General features: G+C 52.2%; 1 protein-coding gene across 4 annotated transcripts in view; it reads right to left on the reverse strand.

The window, feature by feature from the left end:
* Nucleotides 1–1,652: 1,652 nt before the first annotated feature.
* The window catches only part of myo18ab (myosin XVIIIA b), a 125,989-nt gene continuing 106,628 nt past the window's right edge, over nucleotides 1,653–21,013 (reverse strand). For 3 of the 4 annotated variants that reach the window (XM_064303243.1, XM_064303242.1, XM_064303241.1), the window contains 9 exons: nucleotides 20,025–20,141; nucleotides 18,663–18,746; nucleotides 15,841–15,978; nucleotides 15,217–15,402; nucleotides 14,509–14,648; nucleotides 13,074–13,118; nucleotides 7,478–7,588; nucleotides 5,869–5,915; nucleotides 1,653–1,930 (listed from right to left, as the gene is read on the reverse strand). In XM_064303243.1, the coding sequence (XP_064159313.1) occupies nucleotides 1,803–1,930; nucleotides 5,869–5,915; nucleotides 7,478–7,588; nucleotides 13,074–13,118; nucleotides 14,509–14,648; nucleotides 15,217–15,402; nucleotides 15,841–15,978; nucleotides 18,663–18,746; nucleotides 20,025–20,141 (996 nt within the window). In that variant the 3' untranslated portion in view covers nucleotides 1,653–1,802. The remainder of the gene's footprint in view (nucleotides 1,931–5,868; nucleotides 5,916–7,477; nucleotides 7,589–13,073; nucleotides 13,119–14,508; nucleotides 14,649–15,216; nucleotides 15,403–15,840; nucleotides 15,979–18,662; nucleotides 18,747–20,024; nucleotides 20,142–21,013) is intronic. The other variant, XM_064303244.1, reaches the window with a different exon arrangement.

Consider the following 21,013-nt stretch of genomic DNA (forward strand, 5'->3'; position numbering starts at 1 on the left):
CCATGTTGTTTTGTTTTTTTAAATCGCAGCTTTAGGTAGAACTGCTTGATTCGTTGAAGCTAAGTCGATTCGGGTTATCCCAACGGCAAAATGACATCCTGTAGGCTGAAGAATCTGTCTTGAAACTGAATCTGGAGATCTAGAGAGGTCTCATTAACATGGGGAACAGAGTTGGGGTTTTTTTTTCCCTGCGCAGCCTATCTACGCGTAAAAACGTAACGCATCTCACATCGAGGACAACGCGCCCGTTCCACCATTACAGGACAGCCCTTAAGGGATCCGTTCTGCTCTGTAACCCGCGTTTTCGTTTTCCCCTTCATCAGTGAAATGTCGGGGTTGCGGGGAGCGCCAAAGATCGGAAAGAATAACCGCGAGAAAATACCACGCCAGCGCCCGAGTGAATTTCCTTTGCAAAGCGAAATAATGTATGCGCTAAACAAGAGAACCGGGGGAAGAAAAAAAAAACACAATTCAAGAGAAGTCCAAAAAAAAAAAACAAAGACTCTTACAAACCCATCACGGCAAGCACTTGGCTCATTTGAAATAAAACGAAACTCAAAAGGAATTTACATAAAGCCCAGAACCCCTTTCTTTATCGTGTTCCGCACGCTCGGACTCCGGCGTATTAAGCGTTGTTCAAAACTGTTTTCCTCCAGCATAAATTGCGCTGCGTATTTATTCACTCTTCACCCCTTTCCACCGCTCTCCTATCCGAAGCGCGGGAATCGCCCGCCAGTCAGCGGCTGCTGATTCGGGCAATATTTTAGGACGGCTGCACAATAAATGCCTAAAATAAAGGATTCAAAGGAGGACCCAAAGGCACCGTTCCTCAATGCTTGGTTTTAAGGGCTCAAAAGCAAGGCTAGAAACACTCTGTGCCTACGTACTTGTAACAAAGGCATTAAGGTATTTTTTATAAAACTTTTTTTTCCTCCTTTATACAGACTAGTCTTCCTGCGATGCAAACTTTTCTTTGGCTCAGTAATAATTAAGGGAACCGGCAGGACCGGTCGACTGAGATGACTTCAGGGGGTAAAACATTTCAGGGGCCGTCAGGTAACAGTCAGAATTCAGCAGCGTTTCCGAGAGGAAGGAGGAGACCGGAAAGGAGGGCGAGAGGGGAACAGGGAATTCTGGGAAATCTACGAGTTTTCACGGCCCCTTATTAAAAGAAAAGATAAGAACAAAAATAAAATAAAAACCTTTTGAAAGCGCTCGAGTCGGAACAAGCTGCGGAATAACTTATCTAACGGAAAACGAGGAAGATTAAAACACGTTTCTGGGCATCCCAGGTTAAGAGGAGCAGCTGCGGGTTATGAGCTACTGTAATAAAATCCCTGGCGAGGTCAGAGCGGCGGCTCAGCGCACCGAGAGCCCCCCCCCCCATTCCTCGCCCCGCAGACACGACGAGCGGAACACAGAGGCCGTTTTCCAGATGGGTGAAGCGACAGCACGTGGCGGAGGAGCGTCTGTCCATCAAATGGGAGGGGAGAGGGGGTGAAGGGAGGGAGGGGGTAAAGAGGAGAGAAGGAGGGGAGGGGAGGAGAGGAGAGGGGAAGGAGGGGAGAGGAGGGGAAGGGAGGGGAGAGGGAGGGGGAGAGAGGAGAGGGAGGGGGGAGAGGAGGGGAGGGGGAGAGGAAGGGAGGGGAAGAGGGAAGGGGGTTAAGGGAAGGGGAGAGAAGGAGGGGAGGGGGTGAAAGGGAAGGGAAGGGAGGGGAGGGGTGGGGAGGGGAGGGTACAGGGGTACGGGTTTGGCCGCTACGCCGTCGTGTCGGACGGCTTGCCCTCGCTGTCGCTGTCGCTCAGGTAGTCGCGGCGGCTGTATCTGGAGCGGTAAGAACTGAGGCCCGCGCCGCCTTCTTCCTTCTCCTCCTCTTCCTCTTCCTCGTCGGATCTGTCCAGGCCGTACTGTCTCCGACTGAAGGAGGGGCTGGGGGAGGGGGGAAACAGATGCCTGTTAGCGAGGCCTGCTCTTATTCGTCCATCAAGGGCCTGACCGCACATGCTAAACTAGTAACACAACCAATGATTGGTGCAAAAGAAATTACCGTGACCAGGCACTGGTCGTGTTATTGGTCTTGTGTGTGCTAGCAGGCTTTGCATATGCTAAAGGTCCAAGTGAATCAGGCCCCAAGAGTTTGTACCTGTCAAACTCTTCACTATTCCAACATCGTGTGGAAATCTTTTTCTATGTTTGAACCGGGAGGTGAAAATTTACATTCAGTTACTCAGGAAATAAATAAATAAATAAATATATAAATAAACACAGCGCAAGTAGGCTGATAATGAGGAACTCAAAAATCGAGACCGACAGCTAGCCATACAGACAGGCTTAGCAATAAAAAATGAAACCAAATCAAACCCAAAACTTGCAGCATCACAAACAGTGTCCTCTACCCAAACTCCACGTTTGCAATGACACTTCTTTTATCTGACAGAATCACAGAACAACAGCGACTGGGATTCAGGCTGGCGAAAAAAAGCTTTGATCCTGGGACTGCTCTGGTACCGGGGCCAACATATTTGAGGATTAGGGGGTTACTTTGCCTGAATCTCCAGGTTTTGAATAGCCTGCAGATTAAAGTGTAATCCAGTAACCAAAAATCCCAATAACTGCAAACTCAGGAAAAAGCATGCTGTAAGTGACACAACATCGTGGAGAGAGATTAATCTCAATATTATTGACAAATGCGCAAAAACTGGAAAGATATTTTTGGTTTTCATGTACAAAGTATGAGGTATTTGCCCAAAAAGCAAAATATGTATTCGCAAATATGTATGCATTTATACAAATCAGTGCACATTTATATGATAATTTACAAGATACAAGTTGAGAGATATTTGCTTGCAGACACTAAAACGCATTTGTGACTTGTCTCTTATTTATGAATCATGATACATGCACTTGTCAATAATACTGAAACTAATCTCTCTCCATACAACATTCCCTTTTTTTCTTCATGACTTAATATGCAATATTGCGTGTTTTAATCTTATGGCCATTACTGTAGGGCAAACATTCTCTGCCCTGACCACCTGAAAATTGTACTAGAATGCATTCATAAAGTTTCCAGTGTGGCCTGATCCCATATTCACACAGAACTCCATTTCCCAGCATCCCAAGGGGTATTTCATTTGCAGTGGATCATGGGAGATAGAGTCCAGAGGTTTGTGATGTTAGAGTTTGGTTGACAAGCGCAGATGTTGACTCATCCATTGTAAAATTAGCGCCTATGCAAGTTCCAATGATGACAAATCTATATCAACCATGCTGATAAATAATGTGCGTATACCATTTCATCTGAACTGTTTAATCTGAAGAAAAAAATCCTTACTTTTTTGGGGGAAAAATGGAGTAGTTTTAAGAAGTTCCTGCTCTTTCCTTTGTTCTGTTTTGAACAACTTCCTGTTTGCTGTTATGCAGCAAAATGGCCAGAAACTGGTGGCCAAAGATATCAAAACTCAGGAGATTCTCCACATTTGTGTTGACAAAATAGCCACCAAAGATTATCAGGGGAAACTTTCCAGACTGGCAAATTCTCACAGGAACAAACTCACCCAGCTGAGTAAAAAAAATTATTTTTAAATCGATCGATTCAATAAATACTTTAGACATATGAGGGAAAACTAGCCTCCTGTGAATAGGTTGCAATTGGCATGCACCTGAATACGCCAAGCCTCAGGTTATCTTCTGCCAATCTCTCATCTTTAATTCGCCCGGCTATGCAAATCAATGCCCAGGTTTAATTAGGTCCGCAGTCTCTCTACGAAGGCTGGCAGGAAAAATCTATGGAGGCCTCTCTTCATTTTCCCTCCTAAAGCTCTTCGTCTTGTTGTTGTTGTTTTTGCAATTGTTCCAGGGTTATAAATCAAGCCGAGGCTTCGAGTCACGGTTAGCAGTCACATCCAGCGTGCGTTTCCCAACCCCTCAACTCATTTAAATAAAAAAGCAGCACAAAAGCCTTCTCTCTCCCCCCCAGCAGTTTTCCGTTCGACGACATCAGAGAGTCTTAACTGAATTACCAGACGCGCGAGCGATTTGTCTGCGCGACGTTAGCCAGATTGCTATACAATGAACGGGAACAAATTAATTACTTTAATTACCTGGCAAGGCTGAATGAAACACCGTAATCTCCCAAAAAAAAAATTTATTAAATAAATAAATAAATAAATAAAAAATGTCACTCTGCAATTCGCCAGCTAATAACAAGCTGATGAAGCACATCTGAGGGGATTATTTCGGAGAGTGAATTAATTTATTATCGCACGCCACGCAGCAAAAGAACACAGGATGTCAGACAGGCGGTGTGATTTGAATTAATACGGCGAATAAAATCAAACCGAACGGCTCAAAAATGCACAAGGAAAAGACGATAAATAGAAAAAAAAATAGTGGGTGAGAAACGGGAGCCGCCTCCCCCCAAATTAAGCCACGCCCACTCCGGCATGCTCACACGGGGATCCGCCTCCCCCAGAATTAAACCACGCCCACTCCGGCATGCCCACAAAGGGGGAACGGCCAACCTACTGCACTTCAGTCGCTGTCGGGCCTGTACAGGTACTTCATCATCACGTTGTCCACCTTGGCCTTCCTCTTCTTCACCTCCTTCCTGCTGGGGGGGCGTTCCTGGGGGGCGGCCCCGGGGCCCTCCCCCTCGGAGCCCGATCCCCGCCGGGCGGGGGCCCGCTTCACGCTGCCGCCGCTGCGGTACGACACCGTGGACGCCCCCGAGCTGGAGCCCGATTGGCTGGACGACTCCGACTCGGACTCCGACTCGGACGAGGACTTCTTCTTGTTCTTCTTCTTCGACTTCTTGCCCTTCTTCTTGGAGCCTTTCTTGCTGCGGTCTCCGGACGAAGAGGAGGAGGAGTCGGAGGAGTCTGAGCTGTGGCTCCGCCTCTTCGAGGTCGTCTTCTTCTTCTTCTTCTTGTCCTTGCGGCTACGGTCGCTGCGGGCGGAGCAGCTGCTGATTGGCCGGCTGAACTCCATGACGGAGGCGGAGCGGCGGAGGGACGTGGAGGTGCCGCGCCCGCTCCTCCACCCCTCCTCCGCGTCCCGCGCCCGGCTCCCCGCCCCCCCCTCCCCTTCCTGCTCCGAGTCCTCCAGGCTGGTGCGCTTGAACTTGATTGGCTTGAAGCTCAGGACCTCGTTGATGGCGGCCTCGAGGGCGGGGTCCAGGTAATTGCGGTGGGTGACCGGCTTGACGTCGGAGACGTCGTCGCCCGCGGCGACGGAGGCAGAGGACGAGGACGGGCGGGGCTGGGCGGGCACGGAGAGGCTCCGCCCCGCGGAGTGGGGGCCGTAGACGCTGGAGCGCCCCCCCACGCTCCGGGCGTCGTCGTCGTCGTCGTCGAAGGCGCCGAACTCGCTGAGCCGGCAGCTCCGCGCCAGGGAGACCAGGGACTCCGCCCCGGGGCTGCGGGGCGGGCCCAGGGAGCGGCGGCTGGGGGCGGGGCTGACCCGCCCGTCGTCCAGGCACGAGGCCGCGCCCCGCCGGGAGCCGAGGGGGCTGGACCGGCCGAGGCCGAGCAGGGACGCCCCGTCGTCCTCGGCGTCCGCCCCCCAGCGCATCGACGCCCGGCTGGGGGCCAGCGAGGAGGCGCGGGACCCCCCGTCGAACTCGCGCTCGGACCAGCGGCCGTCCGGCCCCGCCCCGGCCCGCACGGACGCCAGGCTGTAGGCCCGGGACGCGGCCGAGGCCCGGCCGTCCGGCTCTGCCCCCGCTTTGGGTTTCGGCTCGTCCGCGGCGCCCCCTGGTGGCGCCTTCGGGGCGGCGCGCGTCCGGTAGCTGAGCGAGCTCATCACGGACACGGGCCTGCACGGCTCTACCTCCTTCCCCTCTTTCCCACACTCCTTCCATTCCTTACCCTCCTTCCACTCTTTCCCTTCCTTGGCGTCTGCGTTTGCAGCATATCTGGAGAGAGAACGGTGGCGTGGGGGAGGGGGGAGGGGGGGGAGGTGGGGGGAGGGCACGGAGCACACAAAAAAACAAAAACAAAAAAACAGACAGGAGATGGAGGAGGAGAAAGAAAGGGGGAAGAGAGAAAGCAAAGATGGATGAAGAACAAACTGAAAGAGAAGGAGGTGAATGATAACAGTGCAGAGGAATAAGAAAAGATATATTTCGGTTTTTTGGTTGGGAAATAAAAGGTGGCAGAAGTAATGATTAAAGTCCTGGCCGGAAGAAAAGGGGAGGGAGTGTAAGGGGGGGCCAGGGGGTGGGGGAGCTAGACTCTGCAAGTCAATAAATGAACAGATAAACGAAACGCATTCATCAAAAGTCACAGGGGAAGAGAAATAAATGTAAAATAAATCTAAATGAATTTCAGCTCAGCCAAATGTGTTCATCAGACAGACGTACATGACAAACGCAGGACCTCATTTTAATCCATGGCTGTGGATGAGCGTACACGCGAGGGGGAGAGGAGAGAGAGAGAGAGGAGGAGGGAGGAGAGAGAGAGAGAGAGAGAGGGAGGGAGAGAGGGAGAGGGAGAAGGTGAACGAAATCTAATGAACTCTGAGAGGACTGATGTCCCTCACAGTTGTGCTGGAGCTCTTCTTCACGCTGTGCGGCTGATTATTCATGGAATAACAGACAAGGCTGTGAATACGCCGATGTGGGGGGTGCAGGGGGCTCACCAGCACTACGGAAACGTACCGGCGACGTTAATTCCGAACCTCCCTGAATCGTCCCGCACTGTGACCCCCTCTGACACCGCCAGCGCCCAGAGGTCACCCCAGCGCCCCTTTCCACCGAGCGGCCGGTCGATGGCGGTTTGGGGCTACACTTTAAACCCCCCGCCCGTTCAGAACAAACCGCCTTTCCTGCAGTGCGTCGTGGGCCCGAGGGGGGAGGGGGGGGTGTAGGGGGGTAGCCAAGGGCAGTCCCCCCGAAATGACTGACGCGGGAACAAAGTTTGGAGAAGTTCTGACTGCTCCCCAAGAGTGACTGTTCAAATTCACCCAGGAAACAGACCCCTTTGGGGGGGGCAATCGATTTCTGCCAGCCAGCGGGCAGGTCGATAAATATGGGGGTGGGGGGTGTGGGTAGTATACACACGCCTGCCAACTGGCACCCAGGCCCCTAAACAAATTGATCAGGGTGGTAGGGAGGGGGGGTACAGCTTTCCCCTTTGTCCCATCATACCCCCCACCCCCCGCCCCAAGGCGTGTCTTTCCTGGGTGAATTTAAACCCTCATAGTAGATCAGCACTGGGAAAGAAACCAAACCAAACCTACGATGACGTAATACTCCTCATCTCTGCTTCTGTCCAAATGGACATTATTCCCATCGCATTCACAACCAACCACAGGGTTCTTTCATGAAGGGCGGGGGGCGATGGGGGCCATGTCCCTAAATAAGGGACAGTGAAGATAGGGGGGTAGGGCGGGGGGGGGGGTGGGGGTGTTTCCCCTTGGTTAAGTGGGCGGAGTCGGTAAAGGATGGGGGCGGGACCCTAACCCCAGCACACTGACCTGAAACTCTTTAAGCTTCCGTCGTCTGAGAGGTTCTTGGCGGACCCCTTGCCTTTGGAGAGGCGGGACTTCATGCCGTCGGCGTCGGAGTCCGTCTCCGACCCCCCCTCGCTGGGGGGCAGAGAGAGGGCGAGGGGTCGGCGTTAAAGCCTAGCGGCCCCCCCCTCCCCATTGGTGTGGTGATGGTGCATGGGTGTTAGTGGGGTCACGTGGGTGGATGGGATGGGTGGGGGGGGGGTCACACGAACAGGTCAGAGGGCTCAAAACACACAGACGCGCGTGCTTGGTTACCCGGGGCGACCCCGAAACATGCGTCAGGTTAACGGGGGGAGGAGCCCCCAAATTACACGCTGGATTATTGGGGGCACCCCAAAAACATCTGCTGCGTTATCCAAGGGGGTTCCCCCCAAAACAAACGCAGGGTTATCTGGGGCATCCAGCAGTCACACAACAAACATCACTGCTGTTAGCATCGCAGCTGTGCGTTTAGTCAGAGACATCCAACCAAAGCCTGCCGGCTTGGCCCGGGGCTGGGCCAGATTCGGGGGGGGATCGAACGGAGGAAAGGGGGGGGCTGGAGGATGAGGGAAAGATGGTTTGATTGTAGGTTTTATGTTTTTCATGTATCTACTCTCCACTGGCTAAAAAGGACTTCAAAACGCGTGCCGCTCGAAAATCCAACGTTCCCCAATTTAAACGATTTTTGTTTGGTGGCAGAACAGTGAGGAGGAGGAGAGGGGAGGGGAAGGAGGGAGGGAGGGAGGGAGGGGAGAGGGGAGGGGAGGGGAGGGAGGGAGGGAGGAGGGGACAGAGGAAGGCGGGAGGGGAGGGAGGAGAGAGGGAGGAAGGGAGGGAGGGAGGAGGGAGGGAGAGAGGGAGGAAGGGAGAGGAGAGGGAGAGGGAGGGAGAGGAGGGGAAGGGAGAGGGAGGGAGAGGGGGAGGGAGAGGGAGGGAGAGGGAGGAAGGGAGAGGGGGAGAGGGAGGAGGGAGAGGAGGGAGGGAGGGAGAGAGGGAGGGAGAGGGGGAGGGAGAGGGGGAAGGGGTATCTGAATGGCTGAGAGAGGATTAAAGGTTCTTAGTGCTCATTAAGCACGTTACACGCCCCTGTACGAAGGCAAAGATGGCGGTGAAAACAAGACGGAACGCAAACGTCCCGTCCGACTCCGGCACCTCAGACGCCACAGCCTCTCCCCCCCCGCACTCAGGAGAGGATCCCCTGCACGCTCACATCCTCCCAACCGCGGGATTTACATTTAAAAGCTTTTAACCCCCCCGCCCCCGAAAATCAGCACTTCGCCTGCCTCGTCGGATTACCCAAATCCCTCCTCGTCTGGGGCTAACCCCCCGCGCCTCCCCCGCGGCGCCTCCCTCTCCAGGAACGCAGGAGGCGCTCTGCTCCTGCCAGAGCCGGGGAGAGCCAGCCGCCAGAGCCGCCTCCCTGCGTGCGTCCCGCTGGGGGCGTCGTTCTGCACAGGAACACGCTAAGTACACGCTAAGAACACGCGTGATCTAAATCGAACTGGAAGGCGTCACGCAGAGGTCACCCACGGGTCGCGGTTGCTAAATATATTAAATATGTTTATAAAAGACAAGTTTGAGCAGATGAGCTTAAACAAAAGATTTGAAGATGATCGATATTCAGAGAACGTGCAATCTGCCTGTGTGTGTGTGTACTGTATGTGTGCATAGTGTGTGTTTGCTTGTGGGTGTGTATGTGTGTGTGTGTGTGTGTGTGTGTACAGGACCTGATTTATCAATTTTTGTAAAACCGTGTGTACATTTATGCGTATCTGGAGTCAAACTAACAAATTTTTATCAAACACTTGTAGACACGGCCTTTTTTTTTCTATCCGCTCGTGTGTGTTGACAAATTCCAGTCAACCGTAAATGAAAATGAACTCATCAGCGGAAATTGATGCCCCTGAAATACCATTCTCAATAAAAAAAAATACCGTTTTAGGCAATTTAAAGAGGAGGCCGGCACTCCGTCCCCTAAATGGGAAAACCCATCAGCGATCCGTCACCTAGGCACTTTTCTAATTTACACCCCCCCCCCTCCTCCTCCTCCTCCTCCTCCTCCTCCTCCTCCTCCCCTCAGGTGCATAACGGTGATCACTGCACAGATGTGAGCCTGATTAATGTAGACAGCATATGCCCCCCGCATCCCCCAATCCCAGGGCATCTTTCAGTAAACACAGAGCAGAGCGCTACCCGGACTCTGAAAGACGAGGGGATGGGGGCAGGGGGGCTACCTGTGGGAGGGGTGAGGCTGCTGTGCAATCGAGCGCTTTCCACACACGGTGTCACACGCAATTTATATCCTCGGCCTCGTGCCATTGGTTAAAGGGGCGGCGAGGCTCGGGGGAGCAAACAAACAGGAAGGGAGAGAGGGGGGAGGGGGGGGAGCGCGGGGAGGGAGGGGGGGGGGGGGAGGGCGTGGGAGACATTAATTGTGTGTGACAACCTGCCTCCTCCGCCCACGTATCTCTGTTACACCGGGTTACATTCATCATTACAGCCTACGGACCCCCCCCCTCCTCCTCCCGTCTCACGCGAGCTGAACCTCGAGCGCAGACGTTCCCGTCGCCACCCGCCGCCGCGAGGGCGGGCCGGCTCCTCCCGGGAGTTCGCTCGGTCGCGCGCCGGGCAACGCCGACCGTCCTCAACGACATCTCGAAGAGCCGCCTCAAACTGGAAAGGCGCGAGCTGGCGCGCTCCGGCAGGTCTTCGGCGTCAGACCTCCCGCCGTCTCTCTCTCGAAGAACAACAACGGAAGAAAAATGAGAATGAAAAAAGGAGGGAATCCCTCCTCCATTTCCTCACGTTAAGATGGAAGCCTGTGTTCCTGTGTTCGGTCATTACTGGGCGGCTTTGCAGCAGAGGTGGGGTCCCGTTCCCCACTGAGGCACTGCCCTTACACCCTTAAGCAAAACACTTAACCTGAAGTGCGTCAGGAAGTGTCCCGCTGCATTCATGGATTACATGTGAAAAGACGCTGTACGCTGTGTAAGTAACTCTGGAAAAGAGCATTAACTCCATGCCTAAAGGATAAATGTAGCTGCCCCATTTAAGAATCTATTTTTCTCTTTCTCTTTTGTTACTGGTGATGCCAGTCCTCTACTAAATGATAAAAAAGAGAAATCCTGCATCGTGAGAAGATGCTAATCCCCAAGCCTGACAGGTTTCAGAGTGTTCCGGGGTCCGTGCGCAGGTAACCTGTGAGTGTACTCTCTGAGCCAGCGCAGTCGCACGGATGAATCCGACCCGGCAGGCTCGGCGAACTTTAGGCTGTCGTTACCGTGCAGCGCTCTCACCGGGTAACCAGCGGCAGACGGGATCTGCGTTCGGGGAACGGAGTCTGTTTCAGTCCGGAGGCAGGCCGCGGGAAACGTTTGTGTTTCACGGATCCGCGCTCGAAAGAGCCGGAGAGCCGGAATGGCCGCGGCTCAAACCCAGCCGCCTCATTCATAATTGACGCAGAACAGGCACGGGAACAGGAAGGGGAGCGCGGCTACCGCTGGAGCCGCTGTCCCTCCTGGCCTCTAGGCAGAAAATCGCACTGCTGTTTGCAGCGCTCAGACATAACCATAGACGTTGCCATTGCCATAGATAGCAGCAGCTTCTGGCACCTCCCCTTCTTTTCACAAAACAGAAGCAGCCATTTCCTGTCACTAAAGCCTTTTAGAGGAACAAAAAAATTGGATAGTGCGCAAATTCAAGGCACCAGCAGAGGTCAAAGGGCACAGGGTCAGGGGCAGGGGTCAAACCTCTAGACAGTACAGTAGGTCCTGGCACTGACCGTTTCAGACCCCGAAAAATACTACACCCCGTATTCTTATCACCGAAAGTCCGGCCTCCCTCCTGCTGACACCGAGACGTTCCGATTCGCTGTTCGGAATTCACCGACAGACGCGAGCAAGCGCCACACCGCGCTCATTGGCATTCTGCACCGTAACCTGGCACCGGGAACTACCGGTACCACCCGTAGGTAGGAACACAGGAGGTGAGAATGTAGGGAATCCGGTGACGTCTGGGATCAGCCCATTGTTCAGAAATGAGGTGGGGGGGGGGGGGGCGTCTGGAGCGTGGACGAGAATCAAACTTCCGTTCACCTGTGAGGAACCCTTCGCCTGTCCGACCGCATCAATCCCCGGAACTCAACCCCCCCGAAAAACTAACCCGGCCCCCTGAGCGTTACCGGTCTGCGGCTCCAACAGTGGTGGGGGTGAGTGCTCGATTATGTCCCTCTCTCTTTATTCAAACGGCACATGAAAATGCGGTTCTTTGTGGTTCTTAATCAGACCCCCCCCCAGAGATCTGCACTCTCACACTTTCGCGAAGGTGGACTGACAACACCAACAAGTCATCTGTGAACTCTTCTTCATCAACATCAGACCTGGGTCAAATACGGATTTGTTTTGGATTCAAATGCTTTTCGGTGCTCCATTGATCTTCCCTGGTGTAATTGACCCTGGCAATATGACCAGAAGGCGGGGTTTGCACTTTTTGAGAGTATTTCATTGGTTCCAATACATCAGACAAGATCAGTTAAGTGTAGAAATGTATTTGAATCCAAAACAAATACGTATTTGACACAGGTCTGATCAATATTGATCAGAAAATAATAAAACTCTGGATTTTTCTTACTATTCGTCACCATCGCCTGAGCTCCTGGTTGCATAACTGGATAATTGAGTATCGGACCTTATGGCAGATTCCAACACAGGACAGTCATGTCTCACCGGGTAACTCTACACACGTCAACCACGGAAGCAAATCTGGGCGTGGCCCAAGCCAAAATTAAAAAAGGGCGCTGCAGGGGTGTTTGGGGGGGGGGGTACCACTTACCTGCACTTGGAGGCCTGATATTTCACCAGTTACCTCGTGTGAAACTGTGGGAAACGCTGACAGCTAACGATGAGTGGGTGGGGCAAGGAGCACAGTTTGGGGGGGTGGGGGATGAGGCCAGGGGAAAATTAATGGGCGGGGCTTGCACGTGAGTGGCTTGTGGGGGCGGGGCTCGGTTCGGTTTGGTTTGGTCAGTGACATGCAGGTGACGAGGCATGCGACGTCAAAAACAAGGTGAAAAGTGGGCGGAGCCAACGTGGCGCAAGCCAATCCTCGCGTCGTGTGGACAAAGATGCAGCACCAGTACTCTTCCTGTGACCTCTCCTGCAAGCCTTCATTTAAATATTTTATTCAAATACTGAGTACCTTAACTGCCTTCGACTGACAAACTGATTTCACTCAGAAAGAGCTTCCAAACACTCGCTCATACACAGCTGTCCAGCTGCCCAGTGTAAGACATCTCTGGTGAGGTTACCTTGCAAATTCGATATAACGGACTGGACTTAAGGATTGCATATGCCTTCATGCATGTACAGACCAAGTAAGTAACGTAGGTTCTATGTAACAGATTGAATGACTTTGAGAACTGAAATCGGGTTGTAGGCTTCAACTGAAAGCTTACTGAGTACTGCATCCTTATCCGGCAAAGAACAACGGACCATTAAAACGGTGATTGCTTTAAAAAAAAAAAAAAAGCTAGAACAAGGACGACGGCGAAAGGGAGCAGCAGATCCACTCCGGGTCTCACGTTTTGTTCTTTCGTTTCTGATACTTGGCCACCATGTCTTGTAAACTGGCATCGGCAACAGATGGGAGACAAGAACAAAAAAAACAAAAAAAACAAAACAAGGGGAAACAATTGAGAAAACAGACTAAACTGAAACAAATCAAAAGCTAACGATGGAAAAATAAACAAGGTCGGCATGATGTACGTGTAAAAAAAAAAAGAAAAAGAAATCAACTAAAGAACACAGTAGTGTGAGAGAGCGAGAGAGAGAGAGAGAGAGAGAGAGGAGCAGGAGTGCCTGATTCTGAAATGGCGGCGTGTTTTCTTCCTGGTTCTTCCCCCCCAAATTTGGTGATTTTTTCGGGATCTGTTTAATGTTTTTGGGCTGTGACTCAGCATTGGGTCTCCCCTCAAACTCCCCTGGCTCCCGACTCTCCCGCTCTCCCACTGCGCACCGCGCGGCGAGGAAGACGCGACAGAGACAAGCGCGTCCCTGATTTTCAGCGGTATCTCTCCCTGGGACCGCCCCCGCAAAACAACAAAACAAAACAAACAAAACAACAAACAAAACAAAAAAAAAACGACTCAGAACCAGTCAAACATGAGAGAAAAACAAACAAACCCGGGGAGCGAACAAACGAGAGGAACTCAATCAACAAACCAACAACAGGAACCTGGAGAATTCACTGTGACGCCTTCGCCCGATAATGAAGCGGAGGGAAGGAGATTTACTCTCTGAAGATATGCAGAGTAAGCGTTTTTCCTTCTGCCCGTGGATCTTACAGAGAATATCAATGCGAAGGGCTGGGGTCGGGATGGTGAGGAGTTCTGACAGGTTGACTTCAAAGCTTCCTTCGCCAGACCTGGGCGGTGAATAGCACTCTCGAGCGCTCAAAACACGATGTCTGTACTTCTCAGGTCTTAATTGCTCGATTGATCTAATTAGTGACCCGTATTCGGCATGAGGCGCAGGTGGTATCTTCAGCTGTAAATGCATGTTCAATCACAATCTGGCAATTAATGGAAGATAGAGGTAAATTAAGAACAGCATCACAGAAGTCTGAATCGAAACCTAGCAACATACTTGCCCCTGCAGTGGGCAACTGTGTAACTACTGGCCCTCCACAAATTTGTTTCTGAAGGGCCAATGGTTGTACACGTCAACCAATGGGAGCACAGTTCTCCCTAATACCTGTAGAGATGGAACCTTGGCTGGCTCATTATAGCCCTTTCCCACTGTAGAGCTGGAACCAGGCTGGCTCATTATAGCCCTTTCCCACTGTAGAGCTGGAACCAGGCTGGCTCATTATAGCCCTTTCCCACTGTAGAGCTGGAACCAGGCTGGCTCATTATAGCCCCTTTCCCACTGTAGAGCTGGAACCAGGCTGCCTTACCACCCTCTCATCCCCGCATCTCCACGGGCTCATAGCGGGGGCCGTCGGCGGGGAAGACTGACCTGTTGATGAGGTCCTCGTTGTCGTCGCTCTCCATCTCGTCCTCAATGGCGGCCTGGAGGTCGCCGATCCTCTTGAAAGCTAGTTTGAGGTCCGCCTGCAGGCTCTGATTGCCAGCTTCCAAGCTCTCGATATCCATTTCCTATCGAGATGCGACATCGAACAGAGTAAACATCCAAACCGCAGGCGTCAAACTCTGGGAGTCTGCAGCGTCTGCAGGTTTTCGAGGGGTGTTCTCAGCACATGTGTTTCATTTCGGTCATCAATTGGCTAAGGAATCCAAACACTTTGTTCTCACGGCCTGGCTGCTGATAGAAAGGAAACAACAAAAAACCGGCAGACACTGCTGCCCCCCCTTGGGATTCGGTTCGACACCCCTGATCTAAACCTTTAACCACCATCACTCTAACGCTACTCAGCAGAGTAAATATCACGACCATGCATGAACCCCGCAGTAGAGAAAAGGTGACTGGAGCAGGAGTAGTCGGTCTGGGATTGGAACCCGCGTCCCTGCGCAGGGATGTCGGTCTGGGATTCGAACCCGCGTCCCTATGCAGGGATGTCGGTCTGGGATTCGAACTCGCGTCCCTGCACAGGGGTGTCGGTCTGGGATTGGAACCCGCATCCCTGCGCAGGGGTGTCGGTCTGGGATTCGAACCCGCGTCCCCGCGCAGGGGTGTCGGTCTGGGATTCGAACCCGCGTCCCTCACCAGCTCGTGCTTCTTGCGGCTGGCCTCGGCCTCCTTCTTGGCGAGCTCGGCCGTCTCCTCCTTGATGTCACGGATCTGCCGCTGGAGCCGCTTGTTCTGCTCCTTCTCCCGGCTCTCCGCCGCCCCCCGCTGGTCCCGCTCCTCCATCAGCTTCTCCAGGTTCTCCTTCAGCCTCGCCACCACGTTCTGCCCCGGCGGACGGACGGACAGGAGGACAAAGAGACAGGGCCAGGTCAGAAGGACGGACGGACAAGAGGACGAACAGAGAGGGCCAGGTCAGAAGGACGGACGGACAAGAGGACGAACAGACAGGGCCAGGTCAGAAGGACGGGCGGACAGGAGGATGAACAGACAGGGCCAGGTCAGAAGGACGGACAGACAGGAGGATGAACAGACATGGCCAGGTCAGAAGGACGGGCGGACAGGAGGATGAACAGACAGGGCCAGGTCAGAAGGACGGACGGACAGGAGAACAAGGAGACATGACCAGGTTAGAGGCAAAGTGGTCATGATTACAGAAGAGCTAATAGGACTGGTCAGCTCATTCTCTGAGTTTATTTCTGATACATACACCCCCCCCCCCGTCCCCCCACACACACATGGCTGAACTCCCCGGCACCTCACCTCCAGACGCTTACTCTGCGTCTTCTCAAACTCCAGCTTGGTCTCCACCTCGCGGATCTTGGCCTCCTGCCGGCTCAGCAGAGACTTCTCCACCATGGACTGCTCCTGGAAGTCCAGCTGGCTCTGTAGGCCCTGCAGCTGGAAGAGCCCCAACCACCAGCCCTCGGTCATAACCCGGTCTGAACCGGTCACGACCGGTCAACTCTCCAGACCGTATCGGCTTCAAATACATCAGAAGAAGAAAAAAAAAAAACTCTTTTCCACAGGGTGCATTTAACACAACCTGCTCACTGTTCAGTCTGAGTTCAGGCCAGGACAAGTCAACCAAAGTGCATTTTTGATTATAGTCTTTCTTCGTCATCAATAATTAAAGACCTACGATACAGTCCTGAACGTCCAGTAAGACTAGATTTCGCGAAAGACATTAAATATTCCCGCTGAAGAGGAACGGTTTCTGCACTTTCACCTTTGGCTAAGCATACTGCATTTGATTTGGTAGATACTACACAATTCTGAACAATGCATCCCGGGGTGGGGGTGTGTGGTGGGTGTGTCCACCTCATTTGCATAAAGTATTCTATATGAAAATTATTGTACGTGACACTTGGATCAAACTGCAAAATAAGCCGTTGCAGATCAAAAATGAACCAAGATTCCAAAATCACGTGGTCTATTTCTCGCCTCAAATGTTTTCTGAAGCGTATTTTAGTGGACGGTTTATGTGAAATATGAGAGTTTATGAACAGGCAGCCATTTTTCTCTGGTTTGAAAAGCATTAGGGCCTTTTATCAATCTAGCCAATCAGGTGCCGGCAGTGTTCCATTGTATTAAAAAGTAAACGGACAAATTCGTGGGCGGCAACAATTTTCCGATTGGATATCTTGATTGACTGTAGCATATCCAAAGAGGTACTCTGATATCACGATTGGGGCGTGGCCAGAGTGGAATGCAGAAAGCATTTTTCAAATGTTAGAGGGACGCAACAAGAGGTTTTTATTTCTCCTATTTGTCAATATTCCAGAAATGTTGAAATAACGGCATGGATTAAAATGCTTCACTTTAAAGTAGGCATACAAACATGTTTACAGCTAAAAAAAAGGGATCTAGGCTGTAATTTACCTTTTAATAGTAACACATTGAACCAGTGATGTTTTGAGTGATTTTATACTTTTTTTTTTAACTCATATATTTTAAGAAATGTACACTCAAAAACAATGGTGTCTTAAATTGAAGAAGGCACTTGAACCATTCTGAATCAAGAGTTGGAATTCATTTCAGAGTTTTCCCTCATATTTTCCACCCCAGAAATAAAGAAAAAAAGCAACAAAACACTTATAGTTTCAGCTTCAAATTTCTAAAAACCTGTTTTCGCTTTGTCATTACAGGGTACTGTGTGTATTGATGAGAATAAAAATGAATCAAATCAATTTTAGAATAAGGCTGTAACGTAACAAAATGCGGAAAAAGTGAAGGGGTCTGCATGCTTTCCGAAGGCACTGTACGTTCCTCCTTGTGAACATACACCCTGAGGTCATGCTCCAATATGTTGACTACCTGTATGAAAAAATAATAATACTGACATCTACAACCAAACTATTTAGGGTTCGTTCCACTGCAAAGCAGGAACCAATTTACTGACCAATGAGAAACGAGCGGCGTCGCAATTCTGGGCACCGGCACCCAATTTCGGCTTCTGATCGGTGCGCCAGGTTAATAACAAACTGGGCGCCATTTTGTGCGAAAGCGGCATGGCGTTTCGCGAACTCGATCCGTCCGTTTCCCTCCGGCTCTTGAGCGAAGATCAAAGGGAAAGCGGGGGAGGCCTGTTTTTTTCCTCCTTTCTTCCCGTCCTTCGCTTTTATTCCTCCGCCCGAGCCTCGGATCGGCGCTGGAAGAGGAAAGGTCAGCCGAGCGCACGGCCCCCCCCCCCATTAGAGGAGAGCCGATTCGGAGACCCCCCCCCCCCTTCCCCGGAGCCGTTAAAGGTCTCCGCTCCTCTCGCGCCGCGCAGCGAAGCGGCTAATCGCGGGAGGCCCGGCGGTCGCGGTCGCGGTCGCGCTCTTAGCGACAGACACGCCGCGCGGCTCCCGATCCGCTCAGCCTCGCGGCGGGCCGAACTGTCGCGGTAACCACGGAGACGATCGATAGTGAGAATGTGGCTCGTTGCAGGTCTTCAATGAAATAGGTAGTTACCACAAAAGGCATTTCAAATATTTGTATTCTCAAATACTGTGGTTGGTGACTTGGTGAAGATCTGAGTTTATGTTGAAAAGCTGACCAAAAAAGTTCAGTATATTGTTTGTTTAAGTAGTGTTTTCCCCCTTCCCCTCCCCCTAGTGTTTTGGTAAAGTTCCAAGGATAAGTTTTTTATTCTTGGAACTTTACCACCATGTCTTTGCACCACTGATCCCACTGGCTCTTATCTACCACTCTCAGTCCTTCATTGGTCCGAGCCAAGTAAGAACGCTTCAAACTTCCTGGTTTCTTGGTTCTGAATTAAACTCAAGAGTCCACTCCATCCGGACAGCTTCAAGAATTTAAGAAAGAATTTAAATGAACAATCAAGGAAGCATTTCTGTAATTATGTAATTATTATTTTTAACTATGGATATTCTTAGATTCTTATTGCACATCACTGATAATTGTTATGGTACATGTGCTCTGTGTATGTTGAGCTGTCCTCCTGGCCAAGTCTCCCTTGTAAAAGAGACAATATGGCTCAGTAGGACTGACTGCTTAAATAATGGTTGAATAAATATAGACCATTTCCATGATACCCACAATGCATGCAGCAGGCGGACATGTTGCAAGGGTGAGCTTACCTTCTCCTGGACTTCCTGCTTCCCCTTCAGGGCTTCCTCCAGCTGGCTCTGCAAGTCGCTGATCTGCGCCAGGTGCTGGGACGACTGTCAGGGAAGGAAGCAGAGCACAGAGCTGTTCACATCAAACACACAGGCCTGGAAGAAGAGCACAGAGCTGCTCAAACTGAACACCCAGGCATTAAATGAAAGCACAGAGCTGTTCACATCAAACACCCAGGACTGAAAGAAGAGCACAGAGCTGCTCAAACTGGACACTCAGGCCTAAAAGAAGAGCACAGAGCAGCTCAAACTGAACACCCAGGCCTGAAAGAAGAGCACAGATCTGCTCGAACCAAACACCCACAAACCATGAGCACTTTCACACCCACCACTGGGATTAACACGGCCAAACTCAACACAAGAACCTCTTATACAGCTCTCTTCATGCAAGCATCCCTTTACAAAAAAACTAAAAATAAACCAGAACCGGCCCAAAGAAAGAGGCACAGGCACACAAGAAGAGGTATGTAGTTGCTTTAAAAGAGCCAGTTGTCACTGCACCTCTAGTATGGCAAGAACTGAATCCCGGATACAAGGAGGAACAGAACAGCTAAGTCTCCCCGAGCTGTTGTTAAACCACCGTGGGAGACCAGAACCTCGCCGACCACACAGAATGTAACCGCAATCAGGAAGTGCCCACACTCTTAAGGAGCGAGGAAAATGTTAGCAGCGAGGAAATAATTATATGAAACGACGGTTTTGACGCGCGTTAAATCCTCCATCTGAGCCTCGCCGCTGAAACACTCCAGCTGAGTGCTTTCGTTAGCGGTTCGGCCGTACGAACTCGCCAGCCGGAGGGGGGGGGGAGAGCAGCCGCCTCGCTTTCCCCGGCTCGCGAGCGGGAAACCGGAGATCGCCGCTAATTTCGTAAACGCAGAACAGGGCCCTTTCTCGCGGCGGGTAGATTAGCGCCGCGGAGCCCGCCGCCCACGCCGCGGCGGCTCTGTGTAAACGCAGGCGAGCGCGGCTCCCACGCAACCGCGGGGCTACCGGCACACGCCGAGAGGAAGAGGAGCAATGCAGAGACGTAAAATCACGGAAAATTACGATACGGAAAATACGTCTTATTTTCCGTTATTTTACCCTTTATTTGCTCCCGATGGAGAATGTCACAGCTGCTCGGGTGTCGCGGATTTCCCGCTAGCCGAAATCCCACCCGCTCCGGGCAAGGCCGCGGTCATTCTGCGGCCGACGGCGACGGACCTGTGGGCAGGCCGTGGGCCCGCTGGACGCCATCGTAATGTAGTCTGCGATGTGCGGGGGGGGGGGGGACGTGCGGGTGAGCCCGGTTACCCGGGAGCGCGGGTGAGAGAGAGCGGTTACCTGGGTGACGGCTGCCTTGTGCTTCTTCATCATCTCGTTCAGGTCCTCCTGGTCTTCCTCCATGCGGGACTGCAGATCGTTCTTCTCCCGCTGCACCCGGCTCAGCTGTTCCTCCAGCTGAGAGAGGGAGGGGGCGAGAGAGAGGGATGGGGCGATAGAGAGGGCGAGAGAGGGAGGGGGCGATAGAGAGGGCGAGAGAGAGAGGGCGAGAGAGGGAGGGGGCGATAGAGAGGGCGAGAGAGGGATGGGGAGTGAGAGAGAGGGCGAGAGAGGGATGGGGGATGAGAGAAGGGCGAGAGAGGGAGGGGGAGGAGAGAGAGGGGAGAGAGGGAGGGGATGAGAGAGGGCGAGAGAGGGATGGGGAGTGAGAGAGAGGGCGAGAGAGGGACGGGGAGTGAGAGAGAGGGCGAGAGAGGGATGGGGAGTGAGAGAGAGGGCGAGAGAGGGATGGGGAGTGAGAGAGGGTGAGAGAGGGATGGGGAGAGAGAGAGAGGGCGAGAGAGGGACGGGGAGGAGAGAGAGGGTGAGAGAGGGATGGGGCGGGAGGGCAAAGGGGAGCAGAGAGAGAGAAAGGCCAAGAGAGGGATGGGGAGTGAGAAAGGGAGCGAGAGAGGGATGGGGAGTGAGAGAGAGGATGGGAGGGCAAAGGGGGGAGAGAGAGAGAAAGAAAGAACGAGAGAACGACACAGATAAGGAACATAAGAACACATAATGACATGAAAACACCATTCAGCCCATCTGTTCTTCTCGTTCAGCTACAAACAAAAATATCAGCCACAGCATCACGCCTGGACTTTTTAACATCCCTACGGTCTCGACCTCTACTACTACAACCCACTGAGCTGCTCCACACACCGGGAGGAATATGGGAGAGAAAAGAGGGGGTAGAGAGATTCCACACACTGAGTGTTTCAATTCAACAATTTTTCAAATCAATTTTATTTGTCTGGCGCTTTCTCACACAGACACAAAGGCGCTTTGTACTGGAA

Source organism: Anguilla rostrata, chromosome 12 (assembly GCF_018555375.3).
Source record: "Anguilla rostrata isolate EN2019 chromosome 12, ASM1855537v3, whole genome shotgun sequence".
NCBI classification, from domain to species: Eukaryota; Metazoa; Chordata; class Actinopteri; order Anguilliformes; family Anguillidae; genus Anguilla; species Anguilla rostrata.